General features: G+C 33.1%; 1 protein-coding gene across 2 annotated transcripts in view; it reads left to right on the top strand.

Annotated features, from left to right (window-relative positions):
* The window catches only part of ADGRL4 (adhesion G protein-coupled receptor L4), a 104,880-nt gene extending 85,882 nt beyond the window's left edge, over window positions 1-18,998 (top strand). For both annotated transcript variants that reach the window (XM_019743359.2, XM_074334998.1), the window contains 3 exons: window positions 15,592-15,683; window positions 17,009-17,177; window positions 17,543-18,998. In XM_019743359.2, coding sequence (XP_019598918.2) covers window positions 15,592-15,683; window positions 17,009-17,177; window positions 17,543-17,605 — 324 coding nt within the window. In that variant the 3' untranslated portion in view covers window positions 17,606-18,998. The remainder of the gene's footprint in view (window positions 1-15,591; window positions 15,684-17,008; window positions 17,178-17,542) is intronic.
* Window positions 18,999-21,824: the final 2,826 nt, after the last annotated feature.

The raw sequence follows: 21,824 nt of genomic DNA, 5'->3' as shown, positions 1-21,824 counted from the left end.
TCTTCCATAAGTAAGCACATGGGAAAGTCAGATTGGTCACTGTACATGTGCTCTCAGACAGTAACCCAGGAGACATGGCAGAAGCTGGAAGTGAAGCTTACCAAACCTATCTGAGTTTATTTTAATAAGATGTAAACAAATAAAAAACTCAGGTAAGTGCTGAACTGAACAGAACTCTGGGCAATATACATGAAAAATACTAGCCCTGGAAAATAGGGAAAAAGTGGACACTATCTAGGAGGCACTGCATGTTCTGGCCCCTGTCGACTGCTCAGCCTCATCTCACAAGACCTTCCCATGGGCTTTTGTGTTTTAATCACATTGGCTGCTATGCAGTTTTTAATAGGTTCTATGTACCTTCCCATCTCAGCACCTCTGCACTAAAACACTCACTGTCACTTCCTTATGGCCATCCCTTCATCCAGTTAACTCCTGTTTGTCTTTCAGATAACAATTCAGACATCACTTCCTGAGGAAAGTAGTCCCTGGCTTAACAGTCTATAATAAATCTTTTTGTTATATGCCTTCATAGAAGCCCCTTTTGTTTTCTTTTTGAATAGTATCCTCAATTTAAAATGACATGCATGCTAGTGTGAATAACTCATTAAAAACTGATTCATATCTGTCTTCTCCAGGAGACTGTAAGCTCTATGAGAGGAAAACCTTATGGAATTTCTCTCACTATATTATCCTTAAGGTTTACCAGGTACTAATCACTCAAGTAATATTGTTGGATGAATAAATAAATGATGCACCAAGCACAGTAGTCAAAAATGTCAATTTCTTTCCTGTAAAGGAAACTAAAAGACAGAAGTCATCATCAAGGAAATGAAATTACTTTGAAAAGATTTAACAGAAAAGATAACATGTGAAGCATTCATTATAGTGTAACACTTTTCCTTTATTCCTTTTCTCCTTAGGAATGATTGCTATGAGTTGTGATGATTAAAAAAAAAAAAAAAAAAAGAATGTTTAAATTAAAAAATAATTATTACAGTAAAATATACACTTCCATATTCCCCCTCAAAATACTCCCCCTCGCTTGGAACATACTTATTCCATTGTTCTTGCCACTTTCTGAAGCAGTTCAGGAAGTCCTCTTTCATGTCTTTAGTTGCGCTTTCATGGCTGCCTCAATGTCTTGAATCGATTCAAAACGGTTTCCTTTCATGGTCATTTTGACTTTGGGAAAGAGCCGGAAGTTGCACGGTGCCAGATCTGGTAAACAAGATGGATGAGAACACACTGTAATATTTTTATTTGACTGAAATTGCCATATCAAAAGTGATGAGTGACACGGAGACTTTCCATTGATATCAAAACATATGCCAAATGCTGCTGCCAAGTGCCATCCAACAGAAAGGCAGGGATCTTCAATATGAGAAGTGGTGCCTCAAACCTTAGTAACAATGTGTGACAAGTTTCAATTTGTTCTGTGCAGTCAGTCAGGTGTGAGCTACGGTTGAGAGAAACTGTGTTTTAAAGTATGCCGTAAATCATCCTTCATCATGACAGTGCTCTGTGTCACACATCGCTTCTGGTATATGACAATTTCTGTCAAATAAAAATATTACAGTGTGTCCTCATCCACCTTATTCACCAGATCTGGCACCGTGCGACTTCTGGCTCTTCCCCAAAGTCAAAATGATTCAGGACCTTGAGGCAGCCAACACAGTGCAACTGAAGACTCACGAAAGAAGACTTCCAAAACTGCTTCAGAAAATGGCAAGAACGATGGGATAAGTGTGTTTGAAGTGGGGATTGGGGGGGGCGGGGGTATTTTGAGGGGGATTAATGGCAATGTGTCTTTTACTATAATTTTTTTAATTTAAATATTCACTGTATTGTTTGATCACACCTCGTATATCTATCTACATTAATCTATTTATGACATTTTCACTAGGAATTCTAACATTGACATTTTATGATTAACTGAATAAAATAAGGTCCTGGACAAATAATGGCAGAAGTTTTCAAAAGCTATATGATTGGGAAAAACACCACACCATGGTGTGATGACAAGCAGGGAAAAGAAAGGGTTGGGACACACTAGAGAGGGGCTAATGAATTTATTTATTTAGCAATATCCAATCAACTTATTTAGCAATATGCAATAGTAAAATACAAAAGCAATTAATAGAATGTGCTAATGACAGAAAGTAAAGGTGGTTAAGACTAAACTATATACCTTGATAACAATGTCATGTCATAGGAGTATACATATAAGTTTAAGAGACCTCAACATGTTTACTATTGATCAAAAATCACTTAGCTAAATATACAAATAACATTAATAAGGCATGTTCAAAAGCGGTAATAAGCTTTATAAGATAGTAACTGTTACAGTAGATGCCAAAAGCTCACCAAGCCTGAGAACAGCACTGGAAAAGTCATAAATCAAAACCTCGCCAGGTCTGTAGTGGAGAGAAACTCAGGCATCTCCCACAGCACTGCTTGCTAGTTCCCAAGAATGTTGCTGCTGTTCCCATTGCCATTGTTGTTGTTGTTGCTGCTGCTGCTAGAAGTCAAGGTGTCTTCTGATGCTGTAAGCTGCAAGCTGCATATAAGTTTTTAAGATGCTAACAAGTTCTCAAGAATGTTGCTGCTGTTGCTGTTGTTGTTGCAATTGTTGTTGCTGGAAGTTAGGGCACATTCTGATGCTGTTAGCTGCAAGCTGCATAAAAGCTTCTAAAATATTAACACTTTTCAAGAAGGTTATCCATGGGGAACAATAGTGGAGAGGTCGGGAACCAGCCAGACCTCACCAGGTCTGCGGCTGGAAATCAGGACATCTCCGGGTGTTGTAAGCTGCAAGTTGCTGGAAGTTTCCAGAATGTTAAAATGATGAAGAATCACCAATGACAAATGAAAAAATAATAATTACACTGCCATCTGAGGTCTGTCTTATATATTTTCTCAGATGTACCTTAGCCAAGTTTCTTGTTCCTGCCTCCCCCTCTGGGAATGACCAGTTTCGGGGAGGGCAGTTACTGACATGAATGTTGCCCATCTGGCCAAAGGGCCAATTCATCTGGATAAGCAACAAGGCCTGGCAATGTGCCTGTCACGTCATCCTGATATAACTTAGCTACTTCTTCACTTCATCTGCTGATGTGGGTGAAACAGACAGAACAAAGAGGGAATTCTCTCAACCCCTGATCAAGAATTCCTTTAACCCTAAGCTAACCATCACCTCACAGCACAGACAAAAGCAACCTCATCTCATGTCTCCCCGATTGGGAGAATGAGACCAAAGAGGAAATTTACTCAACCCCTTGATCACAGCACAGAAATCACCTCACATACAGGAACAGATAAAAGCTAATAGACAAAAGCTCACATCAACCAATGAAGGCAAATTTTCTTCAACATCTTCCCTACACATGGGTTCTTTCTAGTTACTGCATTTCTAATATGTACATGAAGACAATAATGCCAACTCTATATACGCAGCTACTATTAAAACAAAACAAAAAAAAAAAAAGGAAATTAAAAGAATAACAGCATCCTTTAAAAGTCAAAAAAGGGAACTTTCCTTTTAATAATTTTAGGGACAATCTTATATCTCTTTTTGTATTTTCACTTTTTAAATTTGTGATAACTTTAGATACATCTTTAAATTGAATTTTACAAGTTCTATCATAGATGCTGAGTAACAAATGATTTATATAAGTTTGTATAAACTGTGTTCGTGCTTACTAACCTGTCCTCATTTTGTACAGCATGTGTATACAAGGAACATATTACCTTGCTTATATTTTAACAAAAGAGATTTTATCACTCAGTTTCATTATTACATTAAATCTAAGAATTGTAAATACTCTTCATACAAAATTTTTCTCCTTCACCTTTGTTCCTTTTCTAGTATCTTTCTATGGCTTATAATCATCTGCAGTTAAAACCAGCTATAAAAATAGGCCCATGAAAGTCACTTACACTCATGGAGGTCACTTTATCCTTCATGTTTATAAATTTCTAGTTCTGCCCAACTTTTGATTCTGTTTAAGAGACAAGCAAATTATTCTTTTAAACACTAAAAAATCAGCTATTAAAATATTCCTAATAGAAACATGTTAAAAATAAGAAGCATAAATAACTTTTTAATGCCTAAGGTGATTAAATATTGGAATGGGATTTTGCCCATAATAAAATAATTATTTCACTATTGCCTCAGGATATGTGGAAAGATATGAGATATAAATTTATATATATTAAACATATATATTTAATATATATTATATAATATATATACTTCCATATATTAATTATATATATATGTATTTATATATACTTAATATAAATTTATATATATAATATAAATTACATATATATAATTTCAAAATTTTTTAATCAAATTAATGGCTGAATGCTCTTTTACATAGGCCATTAAGGATACCTGGGATTTGGGTATACCAACCTTGATACTTTTATTCATTTAAGAAATGTGTATTGAACATATTTTATATAACATACTGTTCTAGGCCTTGGGGATACATCAGTAAATAATATAGAAAAAAATATTTATCTTTATGGGTCTTGAATTCTAGACCAGGAGTCATCAATGGCCACAGCCTATTTTTGTAAATGAAGTTTTATTGCAATACAGTCACATTCATTTGTTTGCAAATTGTCAAAGGCTGGTTTAATGGTAGGTAGGGCAGAGTTGAATAGTTGTAATAGAGATCATATGGTCCTCAAAAACCTAAACTATTTAATATCTGGCCCTTTACAGAAAAAATTTGCTACCCCATTCTATACTAGAGTGATGTAAGAAAAGATAAGTTCTGCCTCCCATAAAATATCCCAGAATATGTTGGATTCATTTAAAACATTTCTTATATTTAAGCATGTGGTAATTTTACCTATGGATTGCCCTTTTAAATATAGCTACTCATTCCTTTTCTGTAAAATTTTTGAAGACAGCCAGATTTTTTTACCTGGAATTTTTAGTTCTACTCTAGTGGAGTTTCAACAACAATAAGAAAAAGTTTACATAAATTATAAATGCTTGACTTATTATTGAATTTTATCTCCTTAAGGATTCATTTTGCTGACATTATTTTAGAGGAAAGTCCTGAAAGTAGGAAAAGATATTTTTTTCTACTAAGAACATGTTACACAAAATAAAGACTTACAGATGTAAGTTCTGATAGTTTTACGTGCTGTTTACAGGTCCAATGAAACTATAACACAAAATATGCTTATCAACTATTGAATAAATATATGTTAGATTCATTGTTGGGTACTTCAATATTCAAGACTATTTGGAAGAACATTTTTTCATGTGAACATAATAACCATCGGTGGTGATAATTTATGTGTGTTGAGATTTTATATATTGAGCACTATTCTAAATGCTTTACATTAATTATGTTATTTAGTATATACGACAACCATATAAGTACTAATCTTATCCATATTTTACAGACAAAGGAAGTGAAATACAAGGAATTAAATAAATTGCCCAGTTAGTAAGTGTCAGAGCTGGAATTTGCATCCATGAAGTGTGGCTCCAGAGTCCATTTATTTTCTTTATTTTGAAGATGCTTCTGTTGCTTTTGAAACTGTCAAAGCAAAGCATATAAGGCAATGGTCTCAAAACTCTTTTGACCAAAGAGCCCATCAGTAAAATATATGTACCTCAAAAAACATAGGTTTTCATCTTGAAAAATTTTATACATCTACTAGTTTGCTAATGTTTTATGTACATTACATTATATGTTATACATACAATGTATATTATAAAACATACTTGAAAACATATTTTAAAAGATTAAAGATAAAAACAATATTTAAATGTATTTAATATGATCCTCACTAAAATATTTGTGTTCCATTTTTAATGAAATATTGATTATGCTTTTAATACAGCTATTCAAATGTATAGATCTAAATTCAGTTTATTTTAATTCTTGGTTTGAATGGCTATCAGAGCTGAAACTTCACAAAGGTACATTAAATCTGTACTTTAATATGACTATGTAGTAATATGCCATCCTAACTACTCTGTTCTAATACTTATTTCTTCAAATCTATACTATTATTTTCTAATTGTAGTTCACAATAATATTACTGCAAAACTGTGTATTTAAATTTATACAGGGAATGCATTTAAGTGTGTACCATATTATTTTTCATGTATTATTTCAGTTAATTTACTTCATCATAAACAGCAGAGTTTTCTTCGATGGTATGTGACTTTTTAAAACTCTCACTATAAAGTAGAAAACGTTAGAAGAAACATCTAAACATGTATGATTGACTTTAGAAAAATTATGTTTATTTTGACTATGCCTGACTTAAAATATGATTGAAAACTGTGGATCTAAATGCATACCTCAAACAGTCCCCTTAATAATTTGAATTTTTAAAAAATATTTTATTAAATCTGATTAGATCTTCCTGGATTTTAACCTGGCTGACTTACATGTACTTGCAACTTGGCTGGCAAATAATTCACTCTGAGAGTAAGGAAAATGTCAGTCTGTCATTTTCCCATTTGTATATTCTTTATCAGTATCAATTTTAAACCACAGTGCACTTGGAAGTGTCTTGGGTCTTTTTTGTTTCATTTTATTAGAGTTATTTTAATGAAACTACATAATGTGATCTGAAATCCACCTAATAGGCACACATACAATATATTGCAGTGACTGAGATAATAAAAGGGGTAAACGTCTCTAATTTTAGGAATAATCACTCATCTCTCCAAATGGCTTGTATCTTACATGTGATTCTATTCGACATGTTAAAAGCTAGGGCATCAGTATTATCTGTATTTTAAATAGTAAACCTTAATATTTTCCTTAGAAAAATATTAGCGAGAATTCTAATATATTTTTCCTGTGCCCCAATGTATTATTTTGGCATTGCACTTTGGAGGCCACTGACCTGAACCAGTAACCACATTCAAACTCTCAGGGTTAGAAAGCTCTTGTTCAAGACCACAAAAACTACCAGCTTCTTATATCCTTTGACCACAGATAACAGTGAAGACAGATATCTCCACTGGGGATAAATGACATAACACACTAAATCCTGTTCAGTGTTAACAAGGCCTTCCACTGGTATCTGAAGTTCAGGGAACACTAATGCTAAATAGTGAACCATATCACTACTCATTAATATTCTACTCTTCTACTCTGAACCACTTTTAAAATGCAGTAACTATTAGCAGTTAGTATCAATAAATGTCTAAATTATTAAAATTTTAGATATCAATTTAACTTCTCTTTACAGGTGTTTCATCTGTAGTTTGATAGTCTTGTAAAGTTCTTAGGACCATAAACTCTGGAACCTGTCTACTAGCTATGAATCCTACTTAGCTCAGCTACTTCCTAACTGTGTCACCTAGGGAGAGTCATATGACCTTTCTATGCCTCTATTGCCATAAATGCAATGATAATGATAATGATAATATTAAGAATAAGAATAAAAACCCCATAAAGTTGGCATGAGGGTTAATTGAATTAATAAATAGAAAAGACTTGGAATAGTGCCTGGCACACAGAAAATACTCAATAAATATTATTTTTTGTCATTGACTTGAGTCTCAATATTACAGTAGTTATTAAGTATGTGAAAAAATGCATTTTATTCCAGAACAACAATTCATCCAGTTGTATAACACAGCAGTCAATGCCTGGGTGGAGAGCACTGCTGTTTTCTAAAGTGTAAACCATAAGAGATTAGTGAAATATCATAAAAACTGTTAATATCCCAGAGTAATCTATAAGGGCTATCTCCTCTTATGATATGTAGAACCTACCTAAATATTTGATTATATGTTATTATATTTTCAGATTGTTTCAGATGTTTCAATATGTTTCATATTACTCTTTGTGTATTTTTTTCATATAATTTTATTTCTCTTTCATTTCATACACTTCCATTTCTCTGTAGTCTGCTCCCTCCTAAACGGTGTGTTAACAATCTCAGTGGAGGAGTCTCTCACTCTTACCATGTTTCCCCGAAAATAAGACCTAGATGGACCATCAGCTCTAATGCGTCTTTTGGAACAAAAATTAATATAAGACCTGGTCTTATTTTATTATAAGACCGGGTCCTATATAATATAATACAAGACCCAGTCTTATTTTACTATAAGACAGGGTAATATAATATAATATAATATCGGGTCTTATATTAATTTTTGCTCCAAAATACCTGTTAGAGCTGATGGTCTGGCTAGGTCTTATTTTCAGGGAAACACAGTAGTTCTATAGATATATCCAAGGATGCTAAATCCTGAGCCCAGGGAATGTTAGACAAGTTGAGGCTTGTGAAATTAGGAGAGAAATGCTTCCTAGCAGTGTCATGTAACATATGTAGGGGAAAAAGTTATTCCACTCCAGAATTCTGACAGTAGGCCAACACTGTAGCATTATCATTTCTGTCAGTTTTCACTAAATTGATATTAATATAATTTCATATCTAAGCTTTGAAAATTTAATTTCTAATTATTACTTTATTACCAAAAGTTTTTTAGCAAGTGCCTTCCTGGCACAGCTTCAGCAGGCACACAAGAGGCTGCCAAAGTTGAGGAGCTCTGCCAAGCCTGGGTGTATTCTTTACTCAAACCTTTTATAGGTGTTTTCATCTGCTATATACTTTTAGGACATTTTATCAGGCTTAGCACATACACACATGTTCAGATTCCAAACAGTTCCAGCATCTGAAAATGTACCCCGTCTTCCTTTGAGATCTCTTTTCAAATAGTTATAGACCAGCCTGTGTGGAAAGGGTGATGTCCTTGGGGTTTTCTACTACGAAGCCAGTGTCCTCAGATTATAAGAAGGATCAGATGTGAAAATAATTTGAAAGCTATAAAAGTTAACAGTTGCCATACAAAATACAGATGCTCAGTGAATTTGAATTTCAGATAAACAATTTTTGAAGTATAAGTATGTCCCGAATATTGCATGGGACATAGTTATACTAAAAAAAAATTATTTGTTAATATTTGTTGTATATCTGAAATTCTAATTTACCTGACATCCTGTGTTTTAATTTACTAATCTGACAACCCTATGAGAAGGACCTATAAAGATAGTTATTATAGAGAAGAAAATGTGACAGGTACTCAAAAGTATTATACAAACTTCATTTAAGACTACCTGAAAACAAAGTCATGTACTAGTTATAATTTTTCTTGATCTTTTTATTTTAAGAAACATAGAAGCAGAATCCACAAATGATAAAGAAATTTTTATATAATTGACTGTTCACCAGATATCTAGAAAATCAATAATAAATATGAGTTGTTGATAAATTAGTATTTATTTTAAACTGGATTTTAAATTTTTATTTAAATGGGAAACACTATAATTATAGAGTATATAATTCCTTTTGCCATATTCACAGATTCAAGACATTAGGGTGTGGACATTTTTTGGAGGAGGGACATTATTTGACTCACCACATACTGCTATGATATGGGATTAGCATGATAACTAAGGCATTTAAAGGGTAATTCCAATTGGGAAATAATCAAAAAAGAAAAAAACAAAATCAGACAGAAAACAAAATTCTAACTATTTGATTCCAATCTACCTAGCAGACAATTTTTTAAAAATTAATACATCATACTTTTCATTTTACAGCTTAGATTAAAAATCACTTAGCTATCTCTGCAGGGGTCTAGGGAATAAGAATGAGTTGATTTTTTTATGGCCTCTCTGTAGGCCAGTAGAAACCCACCCTTTATCCATGGCAGAAGCGGATATGTCCTAGGCTAGTTAATTTAAAGACAATAAAACTATTTGAAAGGACATAATAGTTGTGATCATGACACATTCTTAAATGAACCAGTTTCTGTTTGATATATATGAAAAATTAAAGCCAGGTCTAAAAGTGCTATAAGAGAAATTTTCTCATTCTTTTTGCTGAGATCTGACATCAGCATATAAATGGCTTCATCAATTATTGAGGAAAAGACTAAGAAAGGAAAAATGACTGATTGGGATGCTTCATTTTGAAGTCTGAATGTGAAGCCCTTGGGTTGAATGTACCTGTAGGTCTGAATCTTTCAGAATTAGCTCCCGCTCTTTCCCCAGCTTCTCTATTTAAATTTCTTGTTTAAAAAAGGTAAGACGTAAAAAATTTTATCGCTCTCTGTCAAACATCAGAACATGTGTGCCAAACTTTGAAGTAACTGCATATATCAATGAAGTTAAGAAACAGATCTCTGTATAAATATCCCTTAAGATGAAGCAAGGGGAATGATTTTAAATTTAAAATATTTTTCTCTCAAGGGTTAAGTTTTCATGACTTTGAATGATTATTTTTCTTCACAGCTATTTTCACTCTCTTTTGTATTCTAAAGTACAGCGATGAATTTCAGAGTTCTTATGTTTGCCATCTAATGTCCTTGCCTTGTTTATTCCTAAAAAAGTATTATGGACTCCTACTTGACAAGATAAACCTGTTTCGTTTCTTTTAAACTGAGACAAAAATGACCATGAATGACTTTGTTCATTTGTAAGTCATTAATCCCTGTGCATTTGTGGCACTAACATTTAGAGCTAAATAATAGGGGTAAAACAGCTAATAAAACCAGCATATATAGGTGAACACTAATGAACAAATGTGTGAATGATTTTAAAGGCACCATTTTCCTAAGGTTAATGTTGTTTTCTTATATTGAAAAAAATTACTCACATACTCAAGTCAGTTATCATTGATGTAGCCATTGCCTGTAAGCACAGTGCAAATAATATATTTCCAACTATTTAACCTGAAATACAAATACTTTTCTCTCTATCCTCAAAGTCATTACTTCTTAAATAATTGTGAACTATTACTTATTATCAGAAATACTTTTCAATTCTATATAATTTTGTTTTGAGTTTTTGCTTTTGTCTCCTCTCAGACTATTCATACTTATTTTTATAAAACTTCCTTCTCAAAATATACTTTTCCATACCAAGTAAAATGCAGAGTTTCAATTTAATTTCTACCTCTAAGTAAATAAACTCATGTGCATTTAGGATATGTTGATTCTTACTTTGTGGTTTTTTATTCTGTTAGAAAGGGGATTAAAAGTATCTTGTATATTTATGAGTAAGAGAGAATGCAGGCAGTGTAAACGGAGCAAATGTAGGCTTTTCCAGTTACTCCAAATTTGAGGAATATTGTAACATAATGTTGGATTTAGCTCTGAGTTTAATTAAAGAAAAAATTATTCTGACACTTGTTAAAATGGTAGGAAAGACTTTGTTCAGGACTACTTGTGATAGATGTCAAGACTATCACAATATGGGAGAGAGATTTGGGCCAACTCTGAATACAAAATATATCTGGGGATTATAACCAAGGAACAGGTTGTATGTTGGGGGCGTGGGTGAAGGGGTTGGTAGATGGAAATTTACTAAGAGGTGACATCAAAGTTAAGGAGAATTCTTACTTAAACAATATTCTTGCTGAAAGGCAAACCACCATGATCAGATATCATGATCTGGGGAATGAGGAATCAAATGTCAACAGTGGGAGGATCCCCTCTTAGGATGACTTAGCAGGATTCTTACTAAAACTGGAGTCCTCAAGAATAGACACTGAACCTAAGGTCAAAGCCTAGATGAGAAGAGGGATCAGAGGAACCTGACTCAACTTTGGTCAAGGAGAGTCTGTTAGTTTTCTAGTGATAAACACAAAGGATAAACATGTTGGCATACAGAATACACATTGTCCAACATGGTAAAGAAAACCATCATTTCCTACATTTCCATAGAATTGATTTCAGGTCTAATTTATCATGTGGGTTTCAGATAAAGGTACACTGGGAGGCAGTCTGTAAATAAGCAGCATTTAAGAAGAGATGGTGAGGGAATGAACTATAGGAATATCTGAGGGCCCAGAAAGTACAAACGCTCAAAGGCCTGCTTGGTGTACTAGAGGAAGGACAGAGAACCCAGTGTGAGTGGAGTGAAGTGATCAGAGAATGAAGTTAAGACTCCAGGGAAGAGGTATACCATTTCAAACCTTAGAGGCCATTATGAGATCTTCAGGTTTAACTCTGAGATAGGAAAGCCACTGGAGGGTTCTGAATAGAGAACTGGTCTGACTTAACATTTTACAGGGATCAATCTGACTGTGTAATGAGAAGAGGTTGTTGGAAGGCAAGGCTGGAAGAGAGGAGACCAATTAGGAGGCTTGTACAATAATAGCCCAGGAGAGGCACAAGGGTGGTCTCTTTCAGAATAGGAGCTGGGAAAACAGTGAGTGGTGGTTGTATTCTGAATATGTTTTGAAGGGAGAGGTGAAGGGTTTGCTGATAAATAAGCCTGATCTACTAGAAGGATGAGCTACATCTCCCCCCAGCCCCCAAAAGTGGGGAAGATTACAGCAAGAATAGGTTCTTTGAGGAAAGAATAGCAGTTTGGTTTTTGATATTTTTAGCACAGGATGCCTATTAGCTTTCCAAGTGGAGAGGTCAGATAGGACCTACAGATAGTATTTTGAGCCATTGGATCTGATCATCTGGGAAATGAGTGTACATACCATGTTTCCCTGAAAATAAGACCTAGCCAGACCATCCAATCTAATGCGTCTTTTGGAGAAAAAATTAATATAATACCCTGTCTTATTTTACTGTAAGACCGGGTGTTATATAATATAATATAATATAATGTAATATAATATAATATATAATACCAGGTCTTATATTAATTTTTGCTCCAAAAGATGCATTAGAGCTGATGGTCCGGTTAGGTCTTATTTTTGTGGAAACACAGTAGGTAGATCTATTGACGAAGATCTTGAGTGATCACTTATTTTCTCTAGGTTGCCCTTCTTTTGTTCTACCAGTCATTCAAGATTGGCTTACAAACCATAAATAAGGGCATCATCCTCTGTTCTTTTACTTTGTTGTGCAAACTGCATGGCACTTATTGAAGAGTGTTATACTTTCCTGTTGACTGGTCATCGTCTCCATTATACTGTAAGTTCCTTGAGGAAAAGACTTGTAGGATATAAGTAATTCCTGAGTGAAAGAATAAATAAAAACCTTTGCATTTAGGGTAAAATCTAAGTACTTTTATCTCTACGTCAGCCACCTTGCATCATGCAACTCTTTCCTTTGTTTACTATACCCCAGCCACTGTTAATTCCTTAAAGACATACCACATTCTCAACTCCCTCAAGCCTCATTGGCCTTTTCTACAATGTTTTTTCCTTCATAGAATGCCTTTCTCCCCTCATTCTTGATCTGCTAATATTTATAAAGCATCAGGTTCTGGTTTAAATGCTAAATTTTAGGAGAGATATTTCCCAAACCTTCATTCTAATTCATACACATTTTGTCTCTCCTAATAGTTTAAATTTGTAACTTAATGGCCTATATCACAGTTTGTAGATTTGTACCTATTTAGTTGCAAATTTGTTTACCATCTATTTTCTTAATAAGTTTATGAGAATCAAGGACAATGTCTGTTTTATTCACTAATATGTACCAGGCACTTAATAGACCCTTTATAAAACATTTAGAATAAGTGCAAATGAAAAGGTCCATATATTTGTATTATTATCCATGAATATAGATATCACAATCGATGTATTTGTGATTGTTTTCACTACCATAACACCTTTTGATAAAAATATTTTAATCTGTTCTCCCTTACAATTGGGAAAATATGAGTTAATGGTGTAAGAATTAGTCTCTTACTTGTGCAGCAGCACCTGGTTTTCATAACTATGTAAACATTTTCCCTTTTGTAAAGGAAAAATATGTACTTTCCAGAACTGGATCACCCCTAGGAAATGTTCCATTTCTATTCTTCACTATTTAAGCGTATGATGTAGAAGAGCATATCCAAAATATATCTGCACTTCTGAAAAACCAAAGCAGTATGAACAACTATTTTTCAAATTTGTATTATCAAAAGCAGGAGTCTGTGGAAGTTTATTTAATAAATATTATAAATTACTTATGTGGAAAAATTATGCATTAGAGAACATTTATCATTTAAACTTCTTTTATCTTATAAGTCTTTCTTTGTTGAGATAACAAGTTCAATATAAACACCTCACAAAAATTCTTTGAAGATTTTAAAACCAATAATATTTTGAATATATTATTTATACTAACCAAATGTTAATACTTTTTATTATTTAAAAATATGGATATTTTTATAAAATTAAATACAATACTGTCTCCAAATTTATTTAAAGAAGCTATAGTTATAGAAACCTAGAAAATACTATGCATCACTTTTTCATAAGCTGTAAAGACTATTTATAAAATTAATTATTAAATTGTTATTTCAGTTAATTATATGAGCACATAGTAAAGTGAAACTGTTAAAAAATTAATTTAAATATATTTTATCTCCTCCCTGCAATTGCTGGTCTTTTCTTTGTATGGAAGATTAATGTAATTAGAATTAGTTAATCATATCATTAGAATTAATAAACATTTGGAAGCAGGAAGAAGGAACTAGATCCTTATTCCTCTAAGTTTTTACTCTCAAGACCTCTCCATGGAGAAGTGACAACATGAAATTATCTCACCCATTGTTGCATACTGCTTTTTATAATAGTAATCATTAAACTTCATTTTGAGAAACTATGAAAGTCCTTAGAATATATTATAGAAGAAAAAACAGAATTTTTCCAAGCTTTAGAAATACTAATGTAAGAATTAGCTGAAAATTAAAGTATTGCACTTTGCTAAAGTTACTATAAAATGGCTTTTGAAATATCTGTTTGGATTAATGTATTCAATAAAGGAGTAATCTACAAATTATTTTATAATATTTAATGTTTTACAGTATTGGTATGCTCATATTGAAATAGATATTCACTTAAAATATACCCCTCAATTAGTCTTCTGACACTGCAAATATGATTTACAGGTTTTCAAAAATATAAGGAAAGAAAAGAAGAGGAAACTTTTCATAATACAGTCACTTTAAAAGGGGTGTAAATTTGTATACTCTCTTTAGCCCATATTAGGAAATATAATAATAGAATGACAAATGTTTATCAATAAAATGTATATACCTTCAAACAAATGTTTATTTATTGATTAAAGTTAAATGAAGAGAAAGTAAATCTCAACATAAATACTAGAAGAGCTAGCTAGATGAACCACACAAAAGAATTTACATTCAAACTTTTTCTAGCAATAGAAATCGAGGGTATTTTGTTGAGTTTTCTAATTTCCTTTCGATTTTTCTTTCCAGTTTAAATTTTTAAAGGGTTGACAGAATTATCACTAATACTTCTCCTCAAAGAAACAATACACAATTTAATGAACAAAAATTTGATTTCTCAACTGTTTATAAAGTTTTTCAAACCAAGATTTATCTTAATATGTATATCCATTACAGTATTGGCAGCATAATATCTGAAGAAATGTCTAGAACAGGTTCCTTAATACAATGTGGCAAATTGTACTACCAGTTTTCAGTGATATTATAAAGATCAACCACAGATTTGTTTGCCAAAGTTTACCAGAAGGTTTGTACCTTGTAATAGATATAAACATACCATGATTTTCTGGTTTTTGTTTATTTGAAATCTTTACCACTTATTTCCTTTATATGTATCTACTTTACTATGAAAAATATCTCTTCTTTGAAATTATTTCCTCAGGTGAATCTCTTGGCTTTTGGAGTTATCATATACAAAGTTTTTCGTCACACTGCAGGGTTGAAACCAGAAGTCAGTTGCTATGAGAACATAAGGTAATTTTAAAACTACTTTCTTTAGTGATTAAAAGCCTTAGTAACTTAAAGTACAAATAAGGACAATTTTTAAAATGATTTTTCACCCTTTCTTCTTCCATCTTTAAAGTGCTTATTGTTAAATAACATTTAATATGTTTAATAAGCCTGTAATCACTACAGATCAAATGGTAACCAAAACAATCCTTTTAAACATACTCCCCTGTGAAAGAAAAGATGATGACTATTTTAAGCAAAAGTAGGCTTTAGTGATTCTCTTTTGCAAAACATTTTTCAAAGCTTTATAACTATGATTCTTTCTTGTGTTTCCTAGTTTGCATGCTGCCATGATTTTCCCTTCAACCCCCCTCTATTTAAACTGATTTATTGAAACTGTGAAAATAGTTTGTTCAAGAAAAACTGAAGTGTACTATAGGGACCATCAGACACAACTTATGTTTGGGTTGCTTGAGAACACTCCTGTAGTTTCAATACCTTGCACAAGATTTATAGGTAGGATTTAGCAAGTGTTTGATCGATTACTTTTCTGTATTCCTTACCATTCATAGTTTCACGTAGTGTGCTGGTTTTAATAAAGTTAAAAATGACTCATTTTCTGAGGTACACTGCTAAAACATCTTCTGCAGTAAAGAATGCTTAGACTAAGAATAAATGAGAAAATAATCATGAGATTATTTTAACAGTGTCCTCAGTGAGCAGGACTAAATATTATTTTACTCAAAGTCATAGGCAATAAGCTGAGAATATGTAAGAGTATGCACATGTATTATTTTTAAGATATCAGTATTCTGACATGAATTTATTTTGAGGTAATGGTATTGTAAAAGCTTTAAAAAAATCTAGTTTTATATCTTACACTTTCTTCTCTACTAAACCTGAAAGGAAAATAGAAGTTTCCTTTGATGTCATGCACATGTGTGACCCCAGACTACATGGTATACTTTTCAAGGTTTCTGAAAGAAAATATTGCCAAACAGATATATGTCTTACCTTCGGGAATTACTGCAACATTAGATTTGAAATCAAAGCATACACACTGCAGTTCACCAGATAAAAATATTTGAAGATTAAGGAAATTCCTTGAAAAATGCTATATTTTAATAATACTGTCGTGATTTGGGAAGCACATCCTGCCACAGTGTTGCAGCATACCCTAAAGGCTGTCCCATGTAACTGTCGCACAGTTTGTCAGCTTCAAAATTGTTACTGGTCTTTCCAAAAGGTTGGTTATACCAAAAAACTCATTTCCCACATAATTTGAGGAATTTGTGGGTGTGCTGAGTATATGTTAGTGTCTTAATTGGAACATTTCACATATGTTCTAGGTCTTGTGCCAGAGGAGCCCTTGCTCTCCTATTCCTTCTTGGCACCACCTGGATCTTTGGGGTTCTCCATGTTGTACATGCATCAGTGGTGACAGCTTACCTCTTCACCATCAGCAATGCCTTCCAGGGGATGTTCATTTTTTTATTCCTGTGTGTTTTATCTAGAAAGGTAAGCATTTGCTATTTTGGTCAACTCTATAGTATACTCATGTACCATAGGTTACCAAAGTGATAAAAATTCTTATTATCATAGATTCATGACTTGTGCCTTTATTGCCTTTATGCAGTACATTTCAGTATCAAAAAAGTCAGAACATCTAGCTATGTTTAGGAAAACATACTTTTACAAAACTTGCTATTAAGAATATAAACATAGCTTATATTCACTTGAGCATATTCTCACAGGTAATCAGAAATCATTAATAATTTAGGAAAACAAATATAAAAATTTAATGTGATTTGAAAATAATTTGATGTGATTGTTGCAGTTATGTTGAACATTTCTCTTCCTTTCTCTTTTCCCTTTTTTTTTAGATCCAAGAAGAATATTATAGATTGTTCAAAAATGTCCCTTGTTGTTTTGGATGTTTAAGGTAAACAGAAGGAACTATGGTTAATTATTGCTACACAAAAATAAAAAGCCAAGCTGTGGATGGATGGCCAATGTATAAAAATGACTCAAAAAAATTATCCAACTGTCAATTACCAGATAATCAAATATTTTAAACCAGTTTTTTTGTTTACAGTGTAGGAACTGTATATAGGAGATATTATATACCGTATAGCTATAGTATACTTCCCTGTATGACTAAGTTAGCTATGTCAAAAATAGTGTTGCAAATATTTGGAAAGTAATTGGTTTCTTGAGAGTGATATCACTGTGCCCAAGGAAAAATTTTTCTAACTCTAGAAATATATGAATGTCCTGAAGGAAACCACTGGCTTGATTTTTTTGACTTATGTTGCCTTTGAAACTAGTCTCCTATCACCTTGGTAATGAGCTCTGTTACAGAAAGTGGAACATAAGAGAATGAAAGGGCAGAATATAAAACAGTAAAAAGAGAATGGCTATTATAACAATGGGATGTATTTTGAGTAAACTCGTTCTTTTTGGTAAACTAGATGAAAAATTATGGAGATAAAATAAAGAATTGAATAAACACATATTACCATTTTGTGAATTGTTCTAAACATAAATTTCTACTATAATAACTTGGACTTGTATTTCTACTATAATAAAATGGACCTCCATTTTCTTTTCTAATATTCTAAAAACCACAAACTTTACAAAAGAAAAAAAACATACATTTCTGTTCTGTTTTAGGTTAATATTAGAATAAGGTATATGCTATTTCTGTACTTATTTCACAGATTTTGATTTCAAGAGCTTAATCAGTAATACATAAATGTGTCAAAATATAATATTGTCCATGCTTGTAAATGTTTACGCCTGTAAATAAAGCTGAAATATTCTATTCTGTAACCTTTCAGTGCAGTCAAAAATATTTCTCATTAGACTAGTATATTTGAGTTCTTTATGTTTTTAATTTTAGAAGTATTGTAGTTCACATCACAGTATTCCCATTTAACTTACTATTTTGAAAAGGGCATTGTAAATATAAAAGTATTCATAAAGTGAATAGTTATTTTTTTTCTGTTCAGAAAAGTACACACTTAAAAGTGTTATTTATAACAAAGAAATCACTAAGAACTCTAGAAATTTTCACAGTGGATCAATTTTATGACAGTTTTCCACTATCTACTAAAGCATATCTGCTTAAATGTATGGCTTCTATCTATCCTCAAATCTTCTCATTAAAATGTAGAAGCAGTGACTAGATTTCAAAAATATGTCATTGTTCTACACCCTGCACCTACCTGTAAAAGTATGCCAATACACTAAACATTGTGATTTTAAATTAATTTCTTCAGCTGTTGAAATGAAGTCTGTCAAATCTTGCTCTAACAAATAAAATGTTATCTAAATGAATCCTGCTACTGCCTTGCTGAGTCATTTTGTTGAGAAAGATCAGCTACCTGCCAATACATCTTACACATTTTTAGAGGATTTGTAATAATAACTTTTCATTATAGTTTTGATCTCTTATCTGGTAAGCCTATGACCTATTATTATCATTGTCATTATAGGAAGGTGTTCTAGGAATGTGATATTGAAAAGTAATCTGTTCAATCAATGTATACAAAATTAAGAGTGGTCGGTAGAATAATGACTGTCCAAAATGGCCACACTCTAATCTTCAGAACGTATGACAATGTTATACTGCATGGAAAGGAGAATTATGGTTGCTAATCAGCTGAATTTTGCCGTGGGGAGATTATCCTGGATTAACTGGTAGGCCCAATGTAATCACAAGATTTCTTATAAGTGAAAGAGGGAGGCAAAACAGGGAGCCTGTGCAAAGGATCAACATGAGACATGTTCAACCAGACATTGCTGGCTTTAAAGATGGAAATAGTTCACAAACTGAGGAATGTGGATAGCCTCTATAAACTGAAAAAGGCAAGGAAATGGATTTTCACCCTAGAGCTACTAGAAGGAAGTCAGTCCTGCTGATATCTTTATTTCAGCCCAGGAAGACCCAATTCCAACTTCTAACCTCAGAACTGCAAGATAATAAATGTATATTGCTTTAAGCCACCAAGTTTGGTTAATAATTTGTCACAAGTTCATTGAAGAATTTTTGATAATTTGTTACAATAACCATAGAAAATAAATAGTATGGAAATATTTGTACAATAACTTTTCAGAGATAAGCAACTATTCATATCATTAGGACAAACCTTAATTCCAACATCTTATTTTCATCAACCCTCCCCTAGATATCATTGGATAAAAACTATATTTTTTAGCACAAGATTTCAGACCATCTCACATCAACTTACCTCCCTGGTTTACACTTTTGCCCTATGAAAGTTTCTTCAGTCATACTAAACTGTTTATCTTCCCAAACTTACTATGGTTTACCAAATCCCCTATTTCTGGAATTTTCTCCTTATTACCATCATTACTCTGAAAGATCTACTCAACCCTAATATATCATTCTCTATGAAGCCTTCCTTGATTCACATAAGGAATTAATCTCTTCCACTTTTGTGTTACCACTTCATCTAGTATTTATCAATTTCAACATTTATCACAATGTATTGCAATTAGTTAGCCTGACCTGACGACATTCATTCTACCAAGTTTTGTTCCTTTAAAGCAGGGACCTTCTCTTGTTTGCTTCCTGAGTCAATATTACTGCCTTCTGCTGTCTTGTGACCATGTGACTGATGTGATAAGAGGGTCTGGACCCTCTGAACAATCTGCTTTTTACTCTTTTGCTTTAGGTATTTCATATTGAAAATCCACTGGGTGAACAGATTTTCTCAGGTAAAGCCCTGTATGCTTGTCTTTAACTGCTAGGAAGTCAGGTGGGAAGGGATAGCTAAACAATTTCAAATTGGTGAAGTGGAGCAGGCAGAGGAATTAGACTACCAGTGTAGACTTCAGCTCATATTATGGCTTCAACTCTATCCAGAAAAGAACTCCTTTAGGGATTTGTAAGGAGCTTGTCAAACAACTAATACTGTAGTACTTCATTATCCATTTGGCTGTTATTCTTCATGTATAACTTCCTCATTTGATACTGAGTGGGGTAAATATTAAGATTTGAGACTCAACTTTCTCAACAACTAAAATATATCACAAATTCATTAATAAATATTAATTTACAAACTGTTCTTCATAAACTAATGGGTATGAAATGAGGGCTATAGGATATCAAGAGATGCAATCAAAGAAACAGTACATTAAGTTTGGCCTCAAATGATGAGATGAATGGACACCAAAGAAGTATGAAATAATTCCCTGTGTGAAAACTTGCTGTTTACTAGAGACCCTATAACAACATATATATATACTGATTTACTGATTACACTGTGGTTAAGAAAAATATATTTACACACAATATAACAATTAGACAAAGTATAAGAAAGTCTATAAGCAGATACTCCACAATCTGCATGCAAGGCATAACCAACAAACCATACATACTAATTTGATGATGACATCATTCCTTCAGTCTTTCACTTAATTCAATGATACCTCCTAAAGTTAAATGATAGCTCTGCATTTCTTAATTTTCTATACAGTCAATCTAACTTATTGTACCTATCTTCAATGCCTTATAAAATATGAGCCTTTTGTCTATGTATCAATAATATTCTTGGAGAGATCCAAGGTGGTAGAGTAGATAAACACTATGCCTGCTTCCTTCCATGAACACATTAAAATTACAACTAAATTATACAACAATCAACCCGGAGAACAATCTGAAGTCTAGCTGAACAGAAGTTTTATAACTAAGAATATAAAGAAGAAATCACATAGAAACTAGTAGGAGGGATGGAGATGCAAAATGGGCTAGCCCTAAACCTCGTGTGGCAGTTGAGAATAGGGAGGGATATCTCAACTGTGGAGGTCCCCCTCAAGCAGCAAGGGACCCCAGCCCCATACCAGTCTCCCCAGCTCCAAATACTGGTGTAGAAAAGAGGAGCCCCCACAACATCTGACTGTGAAAAACAGTGGGAATCTAATTGAACAGGTGGGATGGAAGGCTGAAGGAGACCCAGACATAGTCTTAAAAGTCCCACACACAGACTCACTCGCTTGCAAGCACTCTCTGGGCTCCAGCTAAGAGATGATGACTCAGGGGGTGAGGGGTGAGGTATTGGAGGCATATGGAGGGCAGACTGAGGTGTGTGGCCTCAGTACGAGGGCTGGAGGACAGTCACCATTTTCCCTGTGTGGGGT

Source organism: Rhinolophus sinicus, linkage group LG06, assembly GCF_036562045.2.
Source record: "Rhinolophus sinicus isolate RSC01 linkage group LG06, ASM3656204v1, whole genome shotgun sequence".
NCBI lineage: Eukaryota > Metazoa > Chordata > Mammalia > Chiroptera > Rhinolophidae > Rhinolophus > Rhinolophus sinicus.
The sequence above is the reverse complement of the archived record's forward strand: the minus strand, read 5'-3'. Positions and strand labels throughout refer to the sequence as shown.